We start from the raw sequence: 25,939 nt of genomic DNA on the forward strand, positions 1-25,939 counted from the left end.
GATGTTTCATTATTGTATGAATAATATAGACCGAATGTAGAATACCGAAAAATAATACCTAACTAGATAAAGCATAAGCACAGCGAGCAGATAAAGATTGATACACACCCATTATCACTCGCAGTATCTCCTTTTTATAGGCTTTACGCATCCATTTTACCCCATAAAATGCGTTATCACGGAAATAATAATTTAACCGAATGTTTTTTCCTCGATCTCATATTCAAAATTATATTTTTCATCACAAGATTTGGGGTGAGAATCTTCGGCGCATTTATTTATTTTTAATAAAAATGTCGGGTATAATTTCATTTTATATTAAAAGTATACTATAAATAATAGCAAATAATAAAGAAGTAATAAAGAAGTAAGTCTATCAAAGACAAGCAGAACACTAATAAATTGTCTCTAAAGCCCTTTTCAAACTAAAGGCATTCTAATACCGTAATTAGCTTTAGAGTTTCAGGATTCGAGTTATTTATTAGGACATGGTATATCCATTCTGAAGTTTGACACTCCAATTATATCGCGAAGTTGGGTTCATTCAGCACGCCGTATAATTTTAGTTCTTGGCCTGTTTATGCCAGTAGCTCTAGTCAACTTTGGACAGGTTGATAATTGCGAGTGATTTGATAAATCATTCAAAGATTCGACGTAAACTTTAGTTTTGATAAATCAAGGTTGATAGAATGATAAGTTAGATTAACTGGATTGTTTACTTCGTAGAAGAGTTTGTTTTAAAGCACGTTTGATTTTTATTTTATCGATACGAAAATAATTTATACTCAAATGAATCAATGATCGGGTTCCCATGACCAATAAAATCAAATCGATTTGACTAATTCATTCGATTAACTCAGATGTTCACTTATGGTTTGTGCTTTAGTTTAACTGATCGTAGGTATGAATGTGAATTCAGGGCATGGTAGCAGTTCAGTGGAGGCATTGTGCACAAAGTAACCAATATTTACTTCGTAAACAATTAACAATGCCTTCATGACCTGACCATGCAGACTGGTTGTTATTATAGTGCTTGTTGTTCCAGAAGGCATTGTATAATACCCGAGTATACATATACAGAACAACAAGTTTACATACATTTTATGGGCAAGCTCCAACGTTAATATTGCAGACAAAACATGGGTCAACTGGACTAGTAGCTTTAATTTAAATATATGGATGTAATAATGTACGTAGGTACACTAAAGTAGCCAGAACCTTAATAAAGAGCTAGTAAGACCAAACTAGAATTTATTTCAGCCATAGTTTGTTTTACACGACGCCTATTGACTAGTAGAATCCTCCAGTAAATAACGCAATGAGAAACTATTTGTAGGATATTTTTGGGTAGTCTTGAAGTCTATTTTATCTTTTTTATGCAGCACTGATAAGTTACCTTATATGATTTAAATTACACCTGATGATAAGTGAGATGCCGTCTAGAATGTTATGTACTACCTACATATTTGCCCGTAAGTACCCTTTCCCTCTCGCCTTGAAGAACCCCGGATTATTATAGTGCTTGGAATGACAGCAGGCAGTGAATTCCAATTCATACTTAAAGGTTCAGCCAAACCAACGCATTCACACGCAATCAGCCGGCGTGCAGCGATGGCGATCAATGCATTTACCTGATCGCCATCGCTGCACGCCGGCTGATCGCGTTAGTTTGTCTAAATCTTAATTTAAATTTTGTTCCAGATCGGTAATAGAAGATTCCGCGGGCTGGCCGCAGAACTACAACGCCGACAAAATGGCGTCAGTGAGCCGTGGAGGCTCGCTGCCCAGACCGCCCTCTATTATACCGTAAGTCTATTTAATTATTAGCAATATTAATAAACATTCATTATTATTGTTATTTTTATCAACCACTTTACCCGAGGTGAATGGAGGATTTGGGCTACACTCCCCGGTTGATGTTCGCATGTTATTTGTCCCTTAGTCTCCTCTTACGACATTTACGGGTAGTGTAATGCCCGTTTTCACCATCAATCCCTAGTTTTAAAGTGACCCCTATGAAAACAAAACACCTGATAAGTAGTACCATAGGGGTCACTTAAAAATTAGGGATTGATGGTGAAAACGGGCATAAGTGTCCTATTTTGCACACGGTAAATGCTGTAATGCAGTGGAGACTAAGGCTGGGTTGCATCATCTTACTTTAACTTTGACAAACGTAAAAAATCTATCAAACTCCATACAAAAAACACCGGTTATCGTCAACGTTACGGTCAAACTTCGGTGGTGCAACTCAGCCTTAATGATTTGATGGTGATTTTAGCAAGTACAAGAGTTTGTGAAGTCCGTATTACTCCAAACATTTTGGTCTTATATTATGATCGCGCCGCCATTGTCGTCTCGTATTTATTAGTTAATGTAGTATCCTTAGGGAGCGATATTTCTCACTTTACCAGAATTTATCAAGGATGTTACCCAGGAGTGTATTTTCAGTCATCGAGGAAATGTGTTGAGCCCAGGTATGTGTCTACGATTTTGTTTTAGCAGTCAGTAAAATATTGTAACATTTTCCGATCAGTGAAGATATTATTAAGTGAAGATTTTTTTTTATTACTGTGATTAAAAATTACCCTCTAGTGTTTATTTTTCAATCAAAGCTATCTTGCTTCACAAATGCAGGGAAGAATAAAAATTTATTCGAAATAGGTACTTAATTGCTAAAATACAATAGTACACTGTGTAAGTATACTACCTAAGTACTTAGATTTCTACTGTCCTAATTGAGGTCAATCTATTTCAATCACTACCGTCACAATCTCAATATCTCACTAATGGCATTGATTAATTGCATTAGCTGATTTGATTGAAGTTAATGGGATTTACTTCACTACAGATTGTTTCAATTAATTGTGCTCTAGCAAAAAAATATTATGATTTTGAAATTGTAGCAAGCAACAAGCCTTTTTCTAAGAGACTTTTGTTCAAGGAAGTGTATGAAAATATGAATAAGGTATTTTAAACATTCTAAAGTATGGAATATCGTCTACCCCGCTGGGAATAAATCTCATCTCTACCAACACTCTATTACAGTTTTCTTTTTTCCGTTTTGTGTTTTAGTTCCATTTTTCTTTGCTTTATTTAAGTAATTTTACTTCACTTTACCTAAGTAAATGAAGGAAAATGGTAATTTTAGATTCATCTTTTTTCCATTTTCCCCATTCGAAGGAAGCCTAGGTCGAGGGAAGATGGGAATGCCTCGATTTTTTTGTATTACACTGCACCTCAATAGAGGGTATTTATTTTACAAATAATGTTAAGTATTGTAACCAATGGCGCTATAAAAAATGAGATCGACTTCATTTTGTCGACGAAGAAGCATATATTCAATGATGTCTCTGTGATCAACTCGGTCAAAACAGGAAGCGATCACCGAATGGTAAGAGGCACATTGAATATCAGACCCAAGCTCGAGAGGCGTCGACTGATGAAGTCTACGCTCCGCCCAGCGCCCATCCAACTCCAAAACCCCGAAAGCTTTCAGCTCGAGTTGCAAAATCGTTTCGAATGCCTAGGAGACTGCGAAAATGTGGACGAATACAATGACAGGTTCGTGGAAATTGTCCAAACGACTGGGTCTAAGTTCTTTAAAACCCGTCGTCCAAAAGGAACCAAAAAGATCTCTGACCTCACCAATAAACTTATGGAAGAGAGACGAAACTTGGTTCTGCAGTCCTCTGAAGATGCTGCTCAGTATCGGCGTCTTAACAGACAGATCTCCAAGTCTTTGACTCGCGATCTACGCCAATTTAATACAGATCGTATTAAAGAGGCGATTGAGCGTAACAAAGGCTCTAAAGTGTTCGCTAGGGATCTGTCTGTTGGCCAAAGTCAACTGACCAAGCTGAAGACCGAGGATGGCAGAGACATCTCGTCGGGGCCTGAGTTATTGGAAGAGGTTGAGAAGTTCTACGGACAATTAGACACGAGTGTACGTACACCTGTCACAAATCTAGCCGAAGACCCAAGAGCTAGACTGACCCGACACTACACCGAAGATATCCCGGACGTCAGCCTGTACGAGATTAGAATGGCTCTCAAACAGCTGAAAAACAACAAGGCACCGGGTGATGATGGAATCACGGCTGAGCTTCTGAAAGCAGGCGGAACGCCGGTACTAAAGGCTCTTCAGAGGCTGTTCGATTCCGTCTTACTTGAGGGAAAAACGCCTACGGCATGGCACAGAAGTGTGGTGATACTTTTTTTCAAAAAAGGCGACAAAACCTTGTTGAAAATTATAGACCCATCTCACTTCTGAGCCATGTCTACAAGCTGTTTTCGAGAGTCATCACGAATCGTCTCGCACGCAGGCTCGACGACTTCCAGCCTCCCGAACAAGCCGGTTTCCGAAAAGGCTTTAGTACCATAGACCACATACATACGCTACGGCAGATTATACATAAGACCGAGGAGTATAATCAGCCACTTTGTCTGGCGTTTGTGGACTATGAAAAAGCCTTCGACTCGATCGAGACCTGGGCAGTGCTACAGTCCCTCCAACGGTGCCAAATTGACTATAGATACATCGAAGCGCTGAAGGGCTTGTACGAAAACGCCACAATGTCGGTCCGCCTCCAGGATCAGAACTCGAAACCTATCCAGTTGCAGCGAGGGGTGAGACAGGGAGATGTCATATCTCCGAAACTGTTCACCACCGCCCTGGAAGATGTTTTCAAGCTTCTGGACTGGAGCGGATTCGGCATAAATATCAACGGCGAGTATATCACCCACCTTCGTTTCGCGGACGATATCGTAGTCATGGCTGAGACCGTGGAGGACCTAAACACAATGCTCGATGGCCTCAGTAGAGCCTCTCAACAAGTGGGTCTTAAAATGAACATGGACAAGACAAAAATTATGTCAAATGCCCGTGTTGTACCCACTCCTCTGAAGGTTGGAGACACTACACTCGAAGTTGTTGACAATTATGTATACCTGGGACAAACAGTCCAGTTAGGTAGGTCCAACTTCGAGAAAGAGGTTAATCGTCGAATCCAACTCGGCTGGGCAGCGTTCGGGAAGCTTCGCGAAATTCTCACGTCCGAAATACCGCAGTGTCTCAAGTCAAAAGTATTTGACCCTGGTGTGTGTTGCCAGTGATGGTGTATGGCTCTGAGACGTGGTCGCTTACTATGGGCCTCATAAGAAGGCTCAAGGTCACCCAAAGAGCGATGGAGCGTGCTATGCTCGGAGTTTCCCTGCGTGATCGAATCAGAAATGAGGAGATCCGTAGGAGAACCAGAGTGACTGACATAGCCCGCAGAATCGCTAAAATCAAGTGGCAGTGGGCGGGGCACATAGCTCGAAGAGCTGATGGCCGCTGGGGCAGGAAAGTTCTTGAGTGGCGACCACGAGCTGGAAGACGTAGCGTGGGCAGGCCTCCCACTAGGTGGACCGACGATCTGGTGAAGGTCGCGGGAAGTACCTGGATGCAAGCGGCGCAGGACCGGTCTTTGTGGAAATCCTTGGAGGAGGCCTTTGTCCAGCAGTGGACGTCTTTCGGCTGAAACGAACGAACGTTAAGTATTGTAAGTCTTTTCTTTTGTTTTATTTCTTCGTTATTATGTTTTAATATAGCAGTGTGTACTTAAACAACAAACCTCAGATGTTCGTCAATAATAACGTTTTTCTCGTTAAGCAACGTTTTAACCTATAAGGGCCGATCGCCCCAGGTCACCAGAATAAAGCCACAAAAACAGTTCCAGATATTTTCTTTTTTGTCCAGCAAACCCGCTTAACGACTTCATGCTGACATAGCTATTCGAACATTATCCTCCATTAATTGGTGAATTAATTTCTGGAAAATTCCAAATACATTTGACCCAAAATGGTTTCGTTAGCGGAATCGAATTTCACAATTTTGTTTTGCCAAACGAAAGGTGTGTTTGAATTTCCCAATTAACTTTGTTGCTCACCTCTGTCAAATGTTTTCAATATTTAATTTGTGCTGTTTTGTTGCCTCAAAATTTTTTAATGTTTGATTAGGAGAGCGTGTATTTTTCCAGTTGAATTTTGTTCTTTTAATATTTTTTTTCTATAAGCGGGCAATAAAGCTTTTAGATGACTGTTTTTGTTTAAGAAATGAAATGGAATTAAATGAACTTGAGTCAATAGGGTGCTCTTAAGTAGGAATTAGAAATGTAAGGAAATTAAATGGACTTGAGTCAAGGAATTACAACGTTGTATGAAACGGAAGACCTAACAAAAAGTGATAAATCCGTTTTATAAAACAAACATTGACTATGTCAGACTACCATGAGTAGTTCCAACTTGTCATTCATTATTTTGTTTATTTCCTGTGTTTGGTGGCACTACAACAATAAAGAATAAACATTATTATTATAGACACAATTAGATCTAGCGAACCGAAACTTAAACTAACAGAAATCCATACAATTTCCCGAATCAACTAAGCTTTAGAAGCTTTCAATTACAAATTACGGACAAGTCGGCCCATGATCGGCATTTGTGCGCCCTAATTTGAATCTATATTTAAATCACGTAGCAAAGGGTGGGCTAAGCTTTACACATTTGGCAAATGATGAGAGGGATGAAACATTGTGTAATACTTTGCGGGAAGCTTTCTCAAGCTTTGTTCTAAACTGTTCGTGCAATCACTTGGTGCTCTTTTATTTATTACGTCATCACAAGTTTATATGAATTTGTACAACGAAACGTTTTACGCATCCATTGAGTAATTTATGACGTATAAAATTTTATCAATAACAGAAACACCTAATTGAAAGATAGCTAATAAACTATAGTCGGTATTCCCTGCTCGTCACACTAAAATTTGTCTCCAGTGGGATTCGAACCCACTACGTCAGTATTTCTCTCCAATACTTCTCACCATGAAATTTTCACAATCATTTTCTAACCTTTAGAAGGAGCACTTTGAACCACACGTACACTGAATCTTCAGGCTGGTAGTGTAGTTAAAAAGTCTTAGCAAAAGTATGTCCACCCCCAGAAGTAGCCCTTGACTATGCAATTATCATTTCTGCATAATCAAAAAACCCATCCTAACTACAAAAGCCCAGAATAATATCTGTCCACTAACAATATGCCATCAAAAATAACGTCATCATCTCTATTTGCTAGAACAAATAAAAGTCAGGAGCGTATCCCGCCCTCATTAAAAGGTAATAGGCACAACAGGGTAGAACAATGGCCGCTTCGCTATAATGCAGTTATACCCCCATAAAAACTCACTGCCGGTATGGCACTATTTCCATAAATAGGCACTACAGGTTGGATAGTTGTAGAGGTCGTGAGGGTGAATATTTTAGACTCAGTGTATGGACGAGCAAAGGGATATCTTGTACAGTGTGCATAGACTTAGCTTATTGCCTCTCTAAGTTCGGTATTGTTAGGGTTTAGATCTAGGAACGGAGTGATAGGGCGACACAGGACCGGTCTTTGTGGAATTCCTTGGGGTGGCCTTTGTCCACCAGTGGACGTCATTCGGCTGAAACAAACGAACTGAGTGATATTGCAACTCGCATGGACGAGCAAAGGAATTTGGTGCAGTATGCATAGCTTAGCTCATCGCCTCTCTAAATTATTTTTAGGTTTTAGGTTGGAGTAATTAGGTATAATGACAATTTAATTTCATTCCAAACCGTCTGTTCTTCATTCATTTAAAACTAATAAATATATTTCACCATCGGTTTTACGATAGAGCAACAAAACCCGCCATCAAACGCCACACCCATAAGAGTAATTCATAAAAATGACACGCCATTTGTAAGAACGACCAGGACCACTCCACCTCCATTACACTTATTGTGACTTCCTCTTAGGTCTGCTTTAACTCACTGAAGCATTATGACATGACTGTAATGCTTATCTATTTTCCACGTGGTTTTTAAAAGAAAGACACGAATGAAGGATAGATAGTTCAGTACTATAATCTCGCCAAAACCAACGACATTTTTGGTTGCCGAACCTGAAAGCACAACCATTTAAACATACCTACTCGTAAATGCACAATGTGATCCTAATTCCATCGTCACCTGTACCTGAAGATCTTACTTCTAGATACTTAAAGGATTTGTTTGTACGTTTCCAGCTGTCCTGCGCACACACCGATCCCCCCGCCTCCCCCGCCACCACCTCTGACCATGGCACCTCACAGGTAATATAACTTTAGTAATTAGAACTAGAACAAACTGCTGGCTTATACGAGTACTAATTAGAATTAGAACAAACAGCTGGTTTATTTCCACGCCTTTTTTTAAGTAAATAAATCAGTTAAAAAAAAAGCACAAAAAAAATTGACAGAGCTTATTGCGATCTAGAAGATTGTTGTTAATCCCTTGTGAGAATTTCGCATAGGGAACCCGATAGGCCCCACCAAATGCCGGAATATGGGTACATTTTTTTGTAATTTTCAACTGATTGTGACTTCTGAGGAATATGGGAAGAAAAAAAGATGCGTTTTCCCAGAAATATTCTGCATAATTTGAGCTTAGAACCTTTAGGCCTGAACTGTTAAAACACGTCATTGATTGTATTAATCTTTGATCTCTCAAAAATGGCACAACCACACACGACATACTCGTAGTGCTTTCATCTAACTAAACTAAAAGCCTTTAACTCCTGCACAACCGTTCCGAAATGTTCTCGAATAACGAGGTCACAAGTAAAACTTTAACAGAGAGCAGCGGGCGAGCCGTCTGCATTAGGGCTTCGATCCCCTAATCTAGGAGTTAGCCTATTCAATCCAGGCTTACATTTAGCTGAGAGTTTTTCCTGGAATTATTTTGGGACGCGTTCGTTAATTAACGAATGTAGTTGGGGTTCTAGGTTGATTCTATTCCTACTATTATCGGAATTACTTACTGTAACTGCCCTTTTATTTGAAAGGCAGGAAACAATCATGGATAACTCAATATTGGTAACATGTTCAAAGAATTGCCTTTAGACAGTTTATATGAAGTAGTGTTTACAAAAAGTATTTTTTGCCAAGTAATCGAGAACAAAGCTTCAAAAAGGTCTTGGGAAAATGCATTAAATCTTTTTTAAACTTTCCAGAACAAAACACGTATCGTTTGCTCGTTCACACACATTGACCACGTTCGACGACTCTGTGATGCCCGCCGCGGTCGGAGGCAACCGCTTTCGGAGAGACTGCGAAAGACTGCTCGATGGAAGAACTTTAAAGGTAACAGCCATGATATTTCTAACACGTACGTACGTAACGTAGTATAGTGCGTTATTTGTAAAGTAAGTAGGATGTTTAACAACTCTTTATTTCCTTAAGAAATTAATAGTTTCTGACAACAAGAGATAGGTGTATTGTATTATTTTGATTACATTTTGACCAATGATAATCTGAATTAATGATTTTATTTGCCTTTCGATATATTTTATGGAATCCTGCCTGCTCTAATTTTATGAGTTTACGATCAAATGCCTTTTCAGTGATTAATGACCCATCGGCGAAATACATCATCGATGAAATGGTAATGATGATAAAATGGCTTTCGACGCAATAACTTTCGTATTAGAACCAGGTTTATATGTCGTACTAAATAATTGTGTCTCTTTTCCTTTACAGTCTGAAGCAAAACAACCCTACAACACACTGCCAGTAATGTTCCAACCGTACAGTCCGTATCCTCAATACATGCCGCAAGCGGCTCCCGCGCCCATCCACTACTCGTCGCAAATGACGCAGATGTCTCAAATGCAGCCGCAAATGCCACAAATGCCACAACAAGCAGCCACTCTTCCGAGGTCTTCTGCTGAACAACCTAAAGTTGTTGTGCTTGGTAAGAAATGTTTAAATTAAGTCATTGAAATAAGATTAAAAATTTACTAGGATGTTTACTTCCTGATGATTTAAAATTTAAAACTCTTGACAAATTACTAGATACTGAAACACTTGCAGTTTGAAAATATTTAACTCAATATTTGTTTCGACTTTCAGATAAAAAAGGAGTTATGAGGACTCAAGCAACACAAACAGAAGTTTGTTTAGGAAGAAAACCTTTGCCTCCAAATTATTTGTCGTTAAGTCCTAGAACTATAAAAAGGGTATGTTTCTCAAAATGAATTTATTACCTAATCAATAACAAATAAACGGAACAACAATAATAGGTATCTCTCTCTTTCCAGGTTAAAATGGTAGCAGCAGGTGTTCAAACTAATGGATATACAGTAGGAGCTAGAAGATTAACCAAATCATTCTCTGAAGTAGGTGGAGATAGATTAGCTGGTCGCGACACAACTAGTGAAATCAGTGCTACAGTAGAAAGGTAAGAAAGTAAAAATGTATTTTAGAGCAATAATTTCCTATATTTTCAACATAGATGCATGATTTGTGTTCCCTGTTTGAACCTCTTTCATACCTTGTTCATGTTTTTTTCAGTTTCATTGCCAATGATCACGATAAACTACATAGAACGCAGTCAGAAGAACCACCCAGATCCCCTCGATCCCCAACGTCCATGATGCCTCCCTCACCGCTAATGCAAAGAATGGATTCTGACGAAGTCACTTCATCATCAGTAAAATCCGTCGCCTCATCAAATTTAGATAAATCATCCGAACTAAGCGCATTACAAAGACAGGCCCAAGAATATTTCCAACAAAACTTCCAATTCATTCACGAGAGCGACAGAGATGACACCATCGATGACGACATAGAAACAATAGAGAAAAGCATGGCGTTAAATAGAAGAAATCTGGAATACCTTCAACAAGAAATAGCGAAGCAAGCTAAGACTCAAGACAGGTCGCTCAGGTCAATTTTATCAAAAAGTACTAGTGACGCTTCTCAAAAAACTATCAATTCTCATCCGCTATCAAAAACATCTACATTCCAATCGGAGCCTTCAACAGAAACTTCAGCTACAACCACAGACGACAGTGAAAAGAATGAAAGGGAGATTATAATAGACTTTGAACCTAGGCCTGATGATGAAGCGATACCATTTACAACATTACGCAGAAAAAACAAAAGACCACTGCAAAAGACTCTTTCAGAGGGAGAAATACTATTAGACGTGTAAGTAGTCAACGATAATTTAATAAATTAATAAGTTTTTTTAAACTTTGTCTAACATATTTGTTTTCCTAGAAGGAAAAGCGAAATAAACACAAGCGATGCAAAAGACGCTCCTATCGTCATGTCAACTAGTCAAGAAAACATGGTGAGAGAAGACCGAGAAAGAGAAGCAATTTACAGACAATACATTGATCAAAATTATACGCAAACGCCTATCAAAGACGAAGGAATATTTGGATTCGAGCCCGATGGATCTTTTAGGTAATAAAAATAATAGTGATAAACTTGTTCAAATAGCGATTGACAGCACAGTAGGTACATGGCACAAAATATTCACTGCTGCTATCATTAGGCGAAAATTGAACATAGCTACACATCCACTGAACATTCATAACTGTTACAAACTCACTTTCTAACCAACACGAAAATACTCTTTAGTGGCTCTCTAATTTTCACGACTATACGCCATGCTATCCATCCATGCTCATTCATTTAATTCTCTTCATAGTTCTTCAGACGGAAATGGGCCATATGAAGATTTCCATGAAAAATATATTAGTTACAAGCATGAACCGTTTAGAAATCGAAGCGTTAGCTTTGAGGAACCAACAGAAATTATTAATAAAAGAGCTGAAGTTCCTGAACTCAGGTACGGTTGTCGCGAACACAGACGTATTGGCTTGTGCAATATACCTGCTTTACATGTTTTTGACTTCTATGTGGAATTATTTGTTGTGGAGTTTATTTAATATGTGGTTCCTGACATAATATACGAATCATTTATGATATTTATTAATTAAACTTCTCATGCACAATATTTTACCATTATTCCTTTTTCCTCATTGTTATTGTTGTTGATTTTACGTGTTTAGTTCTGTAACTGTTTTGTTCTGATTACATCAACATTACGTTATATTAAAGCATTTGTAATTTCTTCCAGTACTGCAAAATCAAGTCCTGGATCGCCAGAACCAGCAAGCTTAGATGTTGAAGTGGACCACAAAATAAAAAGAGCTATTATTTCGAGTACTGTTACGACTATTCTTACTCCTTTGGAAAAATCATCGCCGTGTGCATCAAACGAGTCATTGACTGTAGATCATAGCAGGTACTTACATGGTTGAAGTTTTGTTAAGAATATGTAGCTAAGGCTAGTCTTAGTTAAATTGTAATAAATAAATATTGGTATGTACTTTCAGGGATCATTCCGATGGGTTGTGGAACGAATCGCAAACCACAGTTTTACAAGTGGATTCTGGGACTGAAAATGGAACCGTGATAAGGTATAGTCGAATTTGAATGAACAAACGATAATGAATTTTGCATAAATTCTAACCATATTTGTGATTTCAGCTCATCAGATCTCAGCTCTTTAGCAGCATCACCAGGAGCACTGGCTTTACTGACGCCTACATCAAGAAGAAAACAACTTCTGTTATTGCAACATCAGCAGCGATCATCTTTGGATACGGATGCTTTGGATGAAGAATTCGATGCTTCACAAGTATGAAATGTGATTAATAAAATTATTTTTTAGAAGTTATTCTAAATATTAATTTCATGTTATTTTTGCAGAGCCAATCACCTACTTCACCAAGAAATAAACTGGACACTTCAAGTTCTAGTTCAGCACAAGCTCGATCGTCCCTCTCACCACCTGCTGTTGTTCCAAATATTACATTACCTATAACAAAACAACCGACAATATCAAAAAATATATCTCCCATGGGGCCTCAAAAAATCAACCATACACCAGCAATTGCTATCACTCATCCAAGCCTAGATTTAGCAGATGTGCCATTCAAACGAACTCCTAGTTTTATCAATAAGAAAAGAGAAAGAGCTTTGAGCCCATCAAGAAGAAAAGATTTGCAAAAAAGAGCACAGCAAAAAGAACCAAACGGAACTCTTCCTAACCAAATTGTAGAATCTCCTTCTGAACAACCACTCGCTAAAGCTGCTAGCAGTGAAACTAGTTTAGCACGCACAGATTCTGGCAAAATAAATACCACTGATGTTTCCGAAAGCACAACGACCACCGAAGATTATGTAACGGCTAATTCAGACAGTTCAAAGAAAAGTAATTGCAAAAACCCGAATCAGAGTAAGTATTTTTCCTCTTTCTTACTGAAGCAAGTTTATCTTGAATGAATGCCATTGCATCTTGAATCTATACTGTAAATACACTTCTTACTTTCTTGTGTGTTCTAGATCCCGAAAACAATAAAGCACAAGAAGGATCTTCGTTTGAAAGTGCATCGAGTCTTTATTCTTCCACTCGCACAGAAAACATTGCTGAAGATCTAGTAGTACCAAGTTTTTCTCCTCCATTACAAATCAGTGACGACTTCATAGTCCCCGATTTAGTATCACCTCCTTTACCGTTACCAGAAAGATTACCAAGAGCAGCGGTAGAGAAAATTGAAGTAAAAGCAGAAATCAATCCAACACTCGAGTCAATAAGGAGAGATAAGACTGAATTTATAAAAATAAAAGACGATGTTCCCAAAGTTTCTAAGGTATGCACATTTTTTAGAGCTAAATTGATTATTTACCTTAGATATTCTATGATTAAAGATAAAAATAAATATGCATTTACAGATTTCAATGAGAGATATGGTAAGTGGTAAAAGTAGTTCTAGCGGAAGTTACAGTATAGGTGGTTCAAATCCTAACATGACAGAAGAAGACATCGATAAGACTCCCACTGAAAAAACCAAACAGATTTCTGAAAAGATTGAACCGATAACCAAAGCTGATAAAGTTACGAGTCCAATGGTCGAAAAAGAACAACTGGTTCCCAAAATGATGGTAATACTTGCTATTATTATTAATAATATTTATAGTACTTATTGCATTATTAACTGCTTTAATGAAATTAGCCAAAACATGTCTTTCAGGGCTCATTATCTGACGATGAGAGAAGTGTTCATTATTCATCATCAGGGTATTATGAAAGTCCAGTAGAGGATGACGATGATGGAGGTTTGAGTAAGTGCAACTATTTAAATAAATAAGTTTTTATAGCTTTTATGATTAGGGGAAGATGGGTAACAGTGGATCGTGGGTCACAGTGAATCACTTTGCATAACTTTGTATGTATTGCACGCACACACTCACGCGCTTGTGTGTTTGATGACCTAGCGGTGCCCCCCGCGCCTAACTAGTTGCTCGCAGTGTTTCGAAGCGGGAGGCCGCGCGGCGACTATCTCGAGACTAGGAAAGTACGAGAATAAATTTTAAGGTTATTTTTGAACACGTGTTTTAAACATATTAAATTAAATTAGCTGGATTTTTGTCTTAAGGCCTTGCTCTTTAATGTTTATGGTGTTATTTTGTAAATAGATGCTTGTGATATACGCAACAAAAACTTTTTTAAGTTTGTTTTTTTGATGAAGGTATCTTTGGGTTTCACTGAATCATTTTGAATTGGGAAACAGTGGATCGAGATCAAGGGTTGTACCAATTTGATATGGACTTTTCTAGAATAGATCTAGGTACGTTAATTAGTTTTCTTTTCTACTCAGAAGATGTTAAATGTTTGTAGAATAGATCTGCGTTATCTAATATTTTTTTATGTTGATTTTCTACTCATAGGATGTTACTGTTGAGTTTTCTTTATTAAAATTTGAATTTTATGTCAAAGTGGCTAACAAATTGCTTATTATAAAGTGTTCCTTAAGGGTATTTTGACGGATCTAGTCTACCTACTCATAGTTAGTTTATTTCAGTACTTTCAAAGTATAAAATGTTGACCTAATTGAATATTGAATATCTTTGTTCAGTGATTCAATGTGAAGCACTATTTTAGAATTTAATTTTTGTTGTCTTTTTGTTCAAAAACGGTAGTTGCCTAGTTTAATTTACTTTGAGTTTAATTTTTATTTAGAGGGAGTTCTTCATTTGATTTTGACTTGCAACAATAGTGTTGCTCAACTAAAAGTATTATTTGATCTCATTACGCAATAAATAATAAATATTGTGTCTATAATTGGGTTTTATTACTATTATAATAATGATGATCCTGTGTACCCCATATGATCCAGTGTGCCCAACCCACTGATTCACTGTATCCCAAATATGGGTCACAGTGAATCAATCACCACTTTTTAAAAAAACGGTTATATCTCATTAATTTATCGTGTAATATGGCCGTTGACGTTTTTTTTCAATAGACAGATATATTTATAGCTGAATCATTCAAAAACGCAGTACTTATAGCTTAAAATTCCGTAATACAGCCGCTTCGAAAAAAAATGATTCACTGTCCCCCATCTTCCCCTACCTTCAATCAAGCAATTTTATTTTTAGCATACAAGCATTCACAAAAATATAGATCAGCGAGACCAAAAACCTGGTTATCAGATGAGAAAAGAAGAAAAAAGAAAGCGTTCACGTTAGAGTTTTCAAAGTCTTATGATGATTCAGTGTCTACATCACAAGATGATTGGGGTAAGAAAGTAAAAGACCCAGATAGTATTAGCCAAAAATCAGAACGTAGTAGTATATTCAAGCCTACATGTAGTAAATCTCCTCTAGAAGAGAAAGCGCCAGAAGTAAGAAAAAAGAAAACGCACTTTGAAAAAACCAAAAGTGTTCAATCGTCCCCAAGAGAGCCAAAAGACATCGAAAGATCACTAAAAGAAAAGCCTGTAAAAGAAAAAGATCCGGAACCAAAGAGACCTCAAGAAAGAGAACGATACGTGAAAAGGACAAAATTGAAAGCGAAAAGCCCAACACAAAGTAAAGCTAGTGATGGAAACCATGGTTATGGTAGGCCCCATTACGACAGGCGGGAAGCTATGGGTTCAAATATGAAATTACATCTAAATATTCCCACTTCCGATGATTCAAGTGAGCAATATCGAAAAGAAGGTAATTATGATGGTATGGTATAAGTTGTTTGTAATTTACACTACTAATACATATTAAATGCCAAAGTTTAAGTAACTTTATTTTCAAAATGGTTTTTTTTCTAGGTACAGGCAACGGAAATATCTCTCCAAGAAAACACAGGCGGTTGCGAGATAGTCCACGAAGAAAAACGGGTGCTAATTCTAACTCAATAAAGTCTCCTACTTCTGGTAACAACCATTCAGGATACAGGTAAAGCCACATTTCAATAAAATATTATTTTATTTAGATTACAGGCTATTTGTGATATTAAATTCATACTCTATTATTTCAGTTGCAGGCCACGGAGAAAGAGTGGTTCAAATGAAAGCATATCACTACCTGGCAGCTTGCCTCGCAGAAAACAATCAATACCTACAGTTCCTTGTCTTAGTTCCTTAGAAGCGGAAGACATTGAAACCACCAGAACACTCGTTAGTGCCGGATCAAGATTAACTCCTTTGCGATACGTGAAGAGTCCAACAACATCTCCGAGACATCATCGTAAGCAAGATAGAGGTTGTTCCTCGCTTAGATTTAGTATTTTCTCATATAAATGCATTAAAATAACTTCTTCTTTTGTATCGTAGATTGTAAATTCGCAAAAGCAGCATCAGCAGAATCCTTAAGATCAGTTTCACCAGGTTCTGACTCCGTATTTTATTCTGAACAAACAGAACACAGCCTAACAGGAGTCGACGGCGAGGCCAAAGCACATTGCTTACATTGTGGCAAAGAGGTTCATATAGTTACAGCTTCACACGAACAGGACAGAGCTTCAAGGACTTCCCATACAGATGTAAATATTATAATTTTCTTACTGAGTAATTTATTTTAAAATAAAACTTAAAAGTCTCCTTATTCAAAATTCCTTATCTTTTTAGGAATCCTATGCCGATGCACAGCCTGATATTGTCCCAGCACCGGCAGGATTTGCAGATTCCCCTTCTTGTATCAGTTCAAAAAAGCATGCGACTGGAGCTCGCTTATATAAAAAGCTGGATAAAAGATATCGTTCTGAAGACAAATCTAGACACTATCGACATAGGTCTGATGTGCGAGCGAAGGTAATAATATAATTTATCAATATTTTTTATTACGTGTCTTCATGATATTATTTCCTGCGTTGTCAATACTTTTGAACCAAAATTAAGTAATGTAAATATCAGTTTTAACACATCTATTGTTTATATTATCAAAGCCGAACCCCCATTTACAAACACACTTGTATGAGCCAGGCAAATTCAAACAATCTTCAGTTTCGTTATCGCAAACATAATCTTTTGAAAGGCATTCGTTTATGTCCACACACATGCCGAACTGAGAAACCCAAGTAAAACCACGTTTTTCGCAGTTACAAGTTACATTCCACTTATTCGCAATCATATCTCTCAAGTTTTGATTATGCTTTTTGTGCACAATGCATTGCCTGTTGAATTCGTTTGATTTATTTTCATTATAACATGGGTTGTTTGGACTGTCCCGACATTGGTTTTCGTGGCTTATGTGTTTTAATGGACAGCAAGGATCTGGACAGAAGCTATACGTGGCGCATCCAAATGACAGCTTATCATCAGATCTTGGATCGTGGTTTCTGTGACCAAATTCAGTATCCAAGCAATTAGCAAAATTATCACACGTATCTCCAAGCATAGACAAGACAGGTGTTCCCAACATGGTGTACCAACACATGTAATAGGATGCAGTTGTACGCCACTGAAATTTTTCAGTCGGACTATCAAAAGGCAAACTACTTCTTTCTGAATTCAATCTGGATTCCTTACATTCTATATCAAGGTTTTTGACTAACGTTGCGTTGAGGACAGCCCCTTGATTTAAGGCTGTAATTACATCATCGTTTCTACTGAATGGCGCTGTATCTATCACAGATTGCAAATATGTTATGCATTTGTAAAAATCATTTTCGCAATTCTCAAAGACTTTCCAGTGTAATGTCCTCAAAATGGGAGTAGGAAACGCATCATAGTATCCGATCAATTCGTCAGACGGTTTTTCGTGGTAATACCTTTGATCCCATTCGTTAAATTTATAGTTTCGCAAATAATGAGCTATGTTTTTCAAGGCCATTGATATCCACTTTTCGTCGACGTAAACTTGAGACGTGGACTCGATGATTTGATCAGCAGTGAATGATAGTTTTGTTGTAAAATCTATTTCAATGCCAGCATCACTATCATCTTGATTGGTAGAGTCGCTTTTTCTTATGAGTAGAGTAACAAGCTTAAAAATTATCAACAATCGCATTTTAGTTATGGCACCTACAACCAGAGCTTTTTTTAGGTTCCTGTCAAAATATTTGACATTCTGTTTTTAATTGGTCATAGATAATATTTTGGCAAAAATACCTAAATTGAAAACTTTTTGCAATTGTTTATTTCTAATTTGATGAATGATTCACATAGATTCAAAAAGTATATTGATTGGTTCTAGTCCGAAGAACGTGGCAAGGAGGAATATGCCTCTACAGAAAAACCTCAAGACACTCGTATTGCTCGGTCTGCTGGCAATAGCTTGGATAAACTAGCCGGTTCGAGTGCCAGCGTCGATCCTGATGGTAAGATTTTCCTCTAAATAGCTATCTACTTCAGCATAGTTTACTTTCAGAAGAAGTTTTTGGTACCACCACAAATTAATGAAATATATCGAAATAAAGGCTCCTGTTTCAAAAACATACCTAAATTCTCATCCAAAAAATCATTGCCTTTGAGTTTCGTGCAGGAGCACACATCCGTATTTTCACAATAAAATTTACAATTTAGTGCGTAATTGTGGAGTTTGAATTCTTTCAACTATCTACCAGAACATGAAGAGTGCTCGGGCAGTTCTGAAGGTGCTGAAGGTGGCCGGGAAGAGAGAGGAGTATACGCTGCTCCATGGTGGTGTGGAAACTGGATACTGCTCTCAGAGAATGACGATCACTGGACCAGGATTCCACCAGGTAAGTACTCGTAGTATAATAAACATTTCATATTTAAATAAATTCAGAATTTGGTAATGGTAGATGATAATAATAATAAAGTAAGGGTTTATTTATTTATTTATAATCTGCTTGAAGGCTCACAGAAAGTCCAACGCGCCAACAAGTTTTACAATACAGATAATTTATAAAACTATAGTAATTAAATATAAATTTCATTTTTCAGATGTCTTGGAACGAATCGAAAGCAGCAAAGAAGATCCTACAGAGTCAGAAACTGAATTTAACAAAAGATATGTAGCTCTAACACATAGACTTGTACATAGACGCGCTTGCATTGAGTTGAATAGACGGCAAGCAAATAATACATTTGGTAAGTAACATATAAGTATCCTCTCCTATACATAAATAAAACTGGGATAGTGCATGCTGGATGGAAAAAATAATTCTGAGCGGTCGAAACCAGAAAAGTAGTTTATAAGATATATTTTATGTGTGCTTGTACGAGCAGGTAAGTTTGAGAAATCCACTAAGTACATTTTTATTTTACCTTTGTTTTAAATTAAACCTTAGATGCAAAGTTCAATACGCCCTCCATCCATACGACAAGAAAAAAGTACCTACTTAACTATGTATCTGAAATTCAGTAAGTTAATATTATGAATTTATTCTAATTAAATACTTTAGGAAAATACACAAAACAATCGTGTCGAAACAAATTTTAACAGAGAAATTTATAAAAAAAAATAAAACCGACTCCAAAAAACCTACACTAAAACGTAGAAAAATAATTACTAATTACCTACTTATTTATTAGGACGAGTTATTAATATTTATGTAGGTATACCATGATTGATACTTCTGGAGTCGGTGCCAAGATTATGAAACATGTAAAGTTTGCCTGCACCGACTCCAAAAGTATCAATCATGGTATACCTACATAAATATTAATAACTCGTCCTAATAAATAAGTAGGTAATTAGTAATTATTTTTCTACGTTTTAGTGTAGGTTTTTTGGAGTCGGTTTTTTTTTTTTTTTATAAAATTTTACTTATTTCTTGCTTTTTAGTTAACTAATTATTACCTTGATGTTACCACTGAAGGTAGGCAGTACACTGAGATCAAAAAAAATTGGTTCATAATCGGCGGAGATATTGCGTATAAAAAAGTTCATCCCCAATTTTCCACCCTTGGGGATGAAATATTTTCTTCAAATTCGCATGAAACCACCCTTTTGATAATACCTATTCAACAAAAAAATAATCGTTCAAATTGGTTCATAATCGGCGGAGATATTGCGTATAAAAAAGTTCATCCCCAATTTTCCACCCTTGGGGATGAAATATTTTCTTCAAATTCGCATGAAACCACCCTTTTGATAATACCTATTCAACAAAAAAATAATCGTTCAAATTGGTTTATAATCGGCGGAGATATTGCGTATAAAAAAGTTCATCCCCAATTTTCCACCCTTGGGGGTTGTTTTTTTTATTATTAAATTTAAATGGGACCACCCTTGAGGTATTACCTATACGCCGAAAAAAGATTTGTTCAAATCGGTTCATAATTGGCGGAGTTATCGCGTAACAAACATAGAAAAAAAAAAAAAAAAAAAAAAAAAAAAAAAAAAAAAAAGCATAGGGGTCGAATTGAGAACCTCCTCCTTTTTTGAAGTCGGTTGATAAATAATAGTTTACCATGTTATTGAGGTGTGAACCAAAATTATGTGTATTTTATGACAACGTTTATAACCGTCAACAGATTTATGAACAATTTTATTGTTTGTTTACGGTATAAAACTAAATTTTAGTCAAATACAAGTCAGAAAACTCATTTGCATCCAATTATCACTTAAAGTGGTGTAAATTAACGCGCTGTTAAAGTATTTCAACGCCTGGCTGCCCTTCATTTTCGTTATGTTCGTTTCGTCTAATTACGTCATCGGTAACTATGCGCACGTAACTGCTCCACATAGTGACGTGTACTCCTATTTTCGGTACTCCATCTTTAAAATATCATCACCTATTATTTCTGGATTGTCCCAAAATTCTTTCAAATCACACGCATTGATACAATCACCGATACGTGACGTAACGCAAAACTTGTTCAAATTATTTTTGAATTTAATAAGGTCGGCGGAACCTTGATACATCAAATTTAGCTGTTCATTTGATTGATGCTAATGAGAATGGTTTTACTGAATCAGCAATAGTTATTGCTGATAAAAACAGGCGCGGAATAAACGTAACGGACTAAATTTAATTCTGAAACCGCTTTCCACCTCTGTACTCAGTTGTAAAAGACGCGCGACTGCGGCTGGATGATATTTTTACGACTGGCGTGGAGCACGGTCGGGTTTATATTGATTTTGTATCAATAACGTTCTGTTAACATATTGGCGAACGAGTGACGCAATTTTAATACGGTGGAAGCTTAAAATTAGTGACAAAATTAGGTCAGTTACGAAGTTCAAGAGCGTTTAGGACGCATTCGACAACATGGGATTCATGTGTGAGTGTTTCTGTTTTTCTCGATTAGTTCGTCAGTTTATTTTCATCTGTATAATTTTTTGGTTTTCTTTTTTTAGTTAAAGATGTGTTGTCGAATTCTAAGGGCAGTCTCAGACAGAAGTTGGAAGAAATCTTCAAACTTATGCTTGTGGTGTGGTGCCGACAGTGCGAAGTGAACCGGCTAGTTGCTCTAGAGCCATGTGGTAACAATTTAGAAATACTCGTAAATTCTCAGTGAAATAATTATGTTTTATTAACACCGTAATCGATAATATTTCTAAAAAGATAAGCGCTTTTGAAGAATTTCTCATAGAATGACTAAAGCTTCCGATTTTCTTTAACCTCTAGGACACCTTTCCCCAAGGTTACGTGAAATGGCAAATGATCCCATATCATTAGGACATTAGGTTTGTAAACTTTCATTTTGAAAGGCCTATCCAGATCTAAAGGTAACTTACAATATTGATTAAACACGATCAAAGCTTCAGAAAGAATCTGGGCGGTTCTCAAAACTGCAAAGTTTTGGTAAATAAAATGTTGCATGTTACGTACACACAAATTGCACTTACACTAACCCGTAATTACAGCAAACGTACAGTATGAATGAACATACTTTGACAGTTGGACATTTGCCAGACGATTCAGTGAAAGCCATAAGGCAAATATTGCACGTTTCCTACGGCAAGTGTCGGAAGTATGTCAGGGTCGGCTTTTGGAAGTTTATTGTCGTCTCTAGGCCGCTATTTCGCTCTTGAGATAACGAACTGGGTTTCAGGTCAATTTTTATGTAGTGCTCCTATAAAAATAGTGGTGCATGCAAAATAAACATCATAGTCTTTGGGATCAATGTTATCTGACTGAAGTTTTCGTATTCAATATTCAAATAACTAGTACTTTCATCACACCCTATAAATGTGCAGGTAAGTGAAGAAGACTAGGGTGGAGTGTAATTTTTGCCCTTTTTTTTCAAATAGCCCTGCTGATAGTTGTGATTTAATGACTAATGTACTTAATCTTTTACCTCTTCATAAAATTACTCTAACATTTTTTTACAATTAGCGCACAAAATAAACAAATTTTCACAAATTACTTCGTCAACATGTTTCAATACATTAGCTAACATTATTTTGTTGAGAGGTTTATTAAGTTATTTAAATTTTCCTTCCAGAAAGCGACAAAACAGTGGTAGTGAGACGAGGTAACGAGGAGTTCGGATTTAGGATCCACGGCAGCAAGCCCGTAGTGGTCTCGGCTATCGAGCCCGACACGCCGGCGGAGACCTCGGGCCTTGAGGTCGGGGATATAGTTATAGCTGTTAATGGTGAGTTGGCTTTACATTCTGCTGATTTAACGTGCTAATCATCATGTACATTATTCAGTATCTGTAAGGTCTTCATTAATCGTTGATTGAAAATCTAGGGTGTAGACGTTTGGGATATAATGAGTGAGCTTTGTTTTACAGTTTAGTAAATTAGCGAGTTGGTAGAATTTACTATTCTATTTATTTACTGTGTAAACTCTTTACATCGTCACTCAATTTAACGACAGACTCCTTATAACGTCAAAATCTCTTGACTTTTGTTGGTTTAACTTGTGGTATCCTCAAATTAATGACCTCTCTATCTGCCATAAGTGTCGTTACATGTATTGTATAGATGTTACTAATATGTACAGAGTTTAAACTTGATTTTGAACATATTGAAATTCAGAGAGAGCAAGGTTTATGCGTTGCTCTTGATAGATTTTAGGCTATTTATTACGTATCCAATGTGGGTGGTCAATAAAAATCTCGGCAGACATAAACCGTGACGGGACGAGAAGTTCACGTAGCGTGATGACCGCGTGTTATTAGCGTGCCAATCATTATAACAATGTATGGGAGACGCCGCTAAATATCACGGTGTTTGCCTGACAGATTTCTGTGACACGCGATCCACACGTGTCGTGACGGGACTTTATTTTCACTCGCAGTCACGCTTCTGGTGTAGTCTTGTGAAGCCTATAAAATGTTTTTCATAGGATTGTTTCCAGCTTTAATTGGTGATAGGCTTACCTTATTCTACGGGTTGATGATCTAAGCAATGCTATCCCTTCCAACATCATCATTTAAGCTACAGGACGTCCACTGGTGAACATAAGCGACCCCCAATGATTTCCACAATCCTTTCCATATTCAGCTCAAATCTTTTACTGTGGCGGGCCTTATGTTTGTTTTCACCATCAATCCCTAATTTTTAAGTGACACCTATGGTAACAAATAACAGGAATTTTGTTGTCATAGGGTTCACTTAAAAATTAGAGATTGATGGTGAAAACGAGCATTAGTCAATAGAGCTAAGATATTGAAATTGTCTATAGTCTTTTTCACCTAAGATGATCCGTATGACGTTTCGAGTTTGAAAGATTTAGAGATGTCACATAACTTAACCATAGCGATTTATCTATCGATTTTTTTCGAAGAGTTAGTAAAACCTACTTTTAGAGAAATATTTTGTATAGGTGTTATTTAACAAAAAACATGTTTTTTTTTAAATTAAAAATATTATTGTAACAATTTTTTATTGATAATATTCAAATTTCATGGTTCGTGTTCAAAAAAACGATTCCTAAAAAGTACTGGTACTGTTTCCTTAAATCAAAAACTATTAATTTATTTTCAATGCGTTTATTAAAGTCAATAATCGAAAAATATAGTTGATTTTTGTGATGTTTTTAAAATAACTAAGTATTCACTGCAATTGATTAATGAACTGCGGAAATAATCGATTTTATTATACAAGAAATACCCCAGCACTAAATCTATTCCGTTTCACACATTGCGTACATTAAATAAAAAATATTTTTACATCATATTTAATTAAAATATAATCAATAGACTCAGATTTTACTATATATTTCAAGACAAGTAGTTAATTTTTTTTTATTATATTGCTAATAAAATGCAAATATTTTTTCAAAAATATTCTGCATATGCAGTATGCGTAATATGGATAACCTTGAAGTGTCATACGGATCATCTTACGTGAAAAAGACTATAGTAAATCAGAATTTAGATGCTTCATTTTTTTTTTCAGGGATCAATGTTTTAGATAAGACACATTCGGAAGTAGTTAAAATAGCACACTCCGGTTCGGAAATATTGGAATTAGATGTAAGTAAATTTTTTTCTTTGAATTTTCCTAGCGCATGACTGTTAAGGCCTCTCGCCCACGGCGACTTTTTGTAACGATGCAGTAGCGATCTGTCGCGCGTCCTCATCGATACAGTCGCAATGCGGTCGCTAGCTGTGTGCCCTCTTCCACGTAAACGCGCTTCTGTCGCGATGCAAACGCGATCAGTAACCCTCGAGCGATAGCGATAGCTGTAGCGCGTTGGCATCCCTTCTGTAGTGCGTTGCAAATGCGACTAACGCGCGTAAGTAGCGATGCTGTCGCTCGCTTGCGTGGGCGAGGGCCCTTAGATCATATTCCTATTATGTATTATGATTAGACATCCTTAGATCCTATATTTACTGGCTAAAAATACTACAGGTGGCAAGAACATGCGAAGTGGTAGCATCCCTAGCCCACGAAGGTGGTCCGGCTGCCTTATATTCGGGATACTTGTGGAGGGCGGCGCCTCTGAGGCCCCACCATCCTCCAAGATGGACGCGGAGGTGGTTCGTCCTGAAGAGGGACAACTGCTTGTACTATTACAAAACCGATAGCGTGAGTAGTCTACGTTATATTTTTGTTATTAAATTATTATTATTAAGACTTTTCATGTTTTATTTATGTTAAGCTTTTTATACACCATGTACACTGTCTTGTTTGTGGTTCATTAAAAATTCACACATTCTTACAAAAATCGAATAAACCTCTGAAAAATGATTAATGTTAAGATTAAAAATTAGAAGTAACTTAGGTAATAAGTTACTAAGCTTACAAAGATTATCACAAAAATAAATTTATAGGAGCCCTTTTTTAAAAAAAAGTCCTACCAATATTAAGAATCATAACATTATAGTATAAGTATCTAATAATATTATAATCTATATAAGTATCCTAGAACAGTTACGGATTATGACTTATAGTTAATTAATTTCAATACTCATTATTCTTGGTATTTATTATGCGTACATAAAAGCAACCGTATTTTGTTTCAACAGTTTAAGTGGGTGACATCTTTCATTTATAATCCCTAATTATCTTCGGCTGAACTTTAAACACACATTTAACCCGTTTATTTATATCCTCGTATTTATATTCCAGAGCATTCACCCAGTGGGTGCGCTGATGCTAGTGAACTACCAACTGACTGAAGAGGACGCTGGTAGACCGCACGGCTTCAGGCTGCAGCGCGGTGGCGGTACACGACTGCAGTTGGCGGCGGACACTTCGGAAGCGGCCGCTAGGTGGCGCGCGGTGCTGGCTCATGCTATTGATGCTAGCAATCAGGTAGAACATGATTGATTTTAGTATTAATTATCTAGTGAACTATCAACTAACTGAAGAGGACGCTGGTAGACCACACGGCTTCAGGCTGCAGCGCGGTGGCGGTACACGACTGCAGTTGGCGGCGGACACTTC

At 37.1% G+C, this 25,939-nt stretch overlaps 1 protein-coding gene across 1 annotated transcript; it reads left to right on the plus strand.

The window, feature by feature from the left end:
- Positions 1–1,175: 1,175 nt before the first annotated feature.
- Positions 1,176–25,822, plus strand: LOC135078632 (uncharacterized). Its single transcript, XM_063973160.1, has 29 exons — positions 1,176–1,189; positions 1,702–1,806; positions 8,087–8,152; positions 9,052–9,181; positions 9,578–9,791; positions 9,950–10,056; positions 10,138–10,277; positions 10,391–11,029; positions 11,102–11,290; positions 11,538–11,678; positions 11,970–12,137; positions 12,229–12,312; positions 12,383–12,533; positions 12,605–13,133; positions 13,241–13,548; positions 13,631–13,840; positions 13,930–14,020; positions 15,341–15,904; positions 16,009–16,135; positions 16,218–16,441; positions 16,513–16,721; positions 16,807–16,989; positions 18,374–18,497; positions 18,744–18,881; positions 19,087–19,233; positions 22,540–22,692; positions 24,446–24,522; positions 24,902–25,078; positions 25,622–25,822. The coding sequence occupies exons 1-29, from the start codon at positions 1,176–1,178 to the stop codon at positions 25,820–25,822; spliced, it is 5,610 nt and encodes a 1,869-aa protein (XP_063829230.1).
- Positions 25,823–25,939: the final 117 nt, after the last annotated feature.

The sequence above is a fragment of the Ostrinia nubilalis genome, chromosome 15, assembly GCF_963855985.1.
Source record: "Ostrinia nubilalis chromosome 15, ilOstNubi1.1, whole genome shotgun sequence".
NCBI classification, from domain to species: domain Eukaryota; kingdom Metazoa; phylum Arthropoda; class Insecta; order Lepidoptera; family Crambidae; genus Ostrinia; species Ostrinia nubilalis.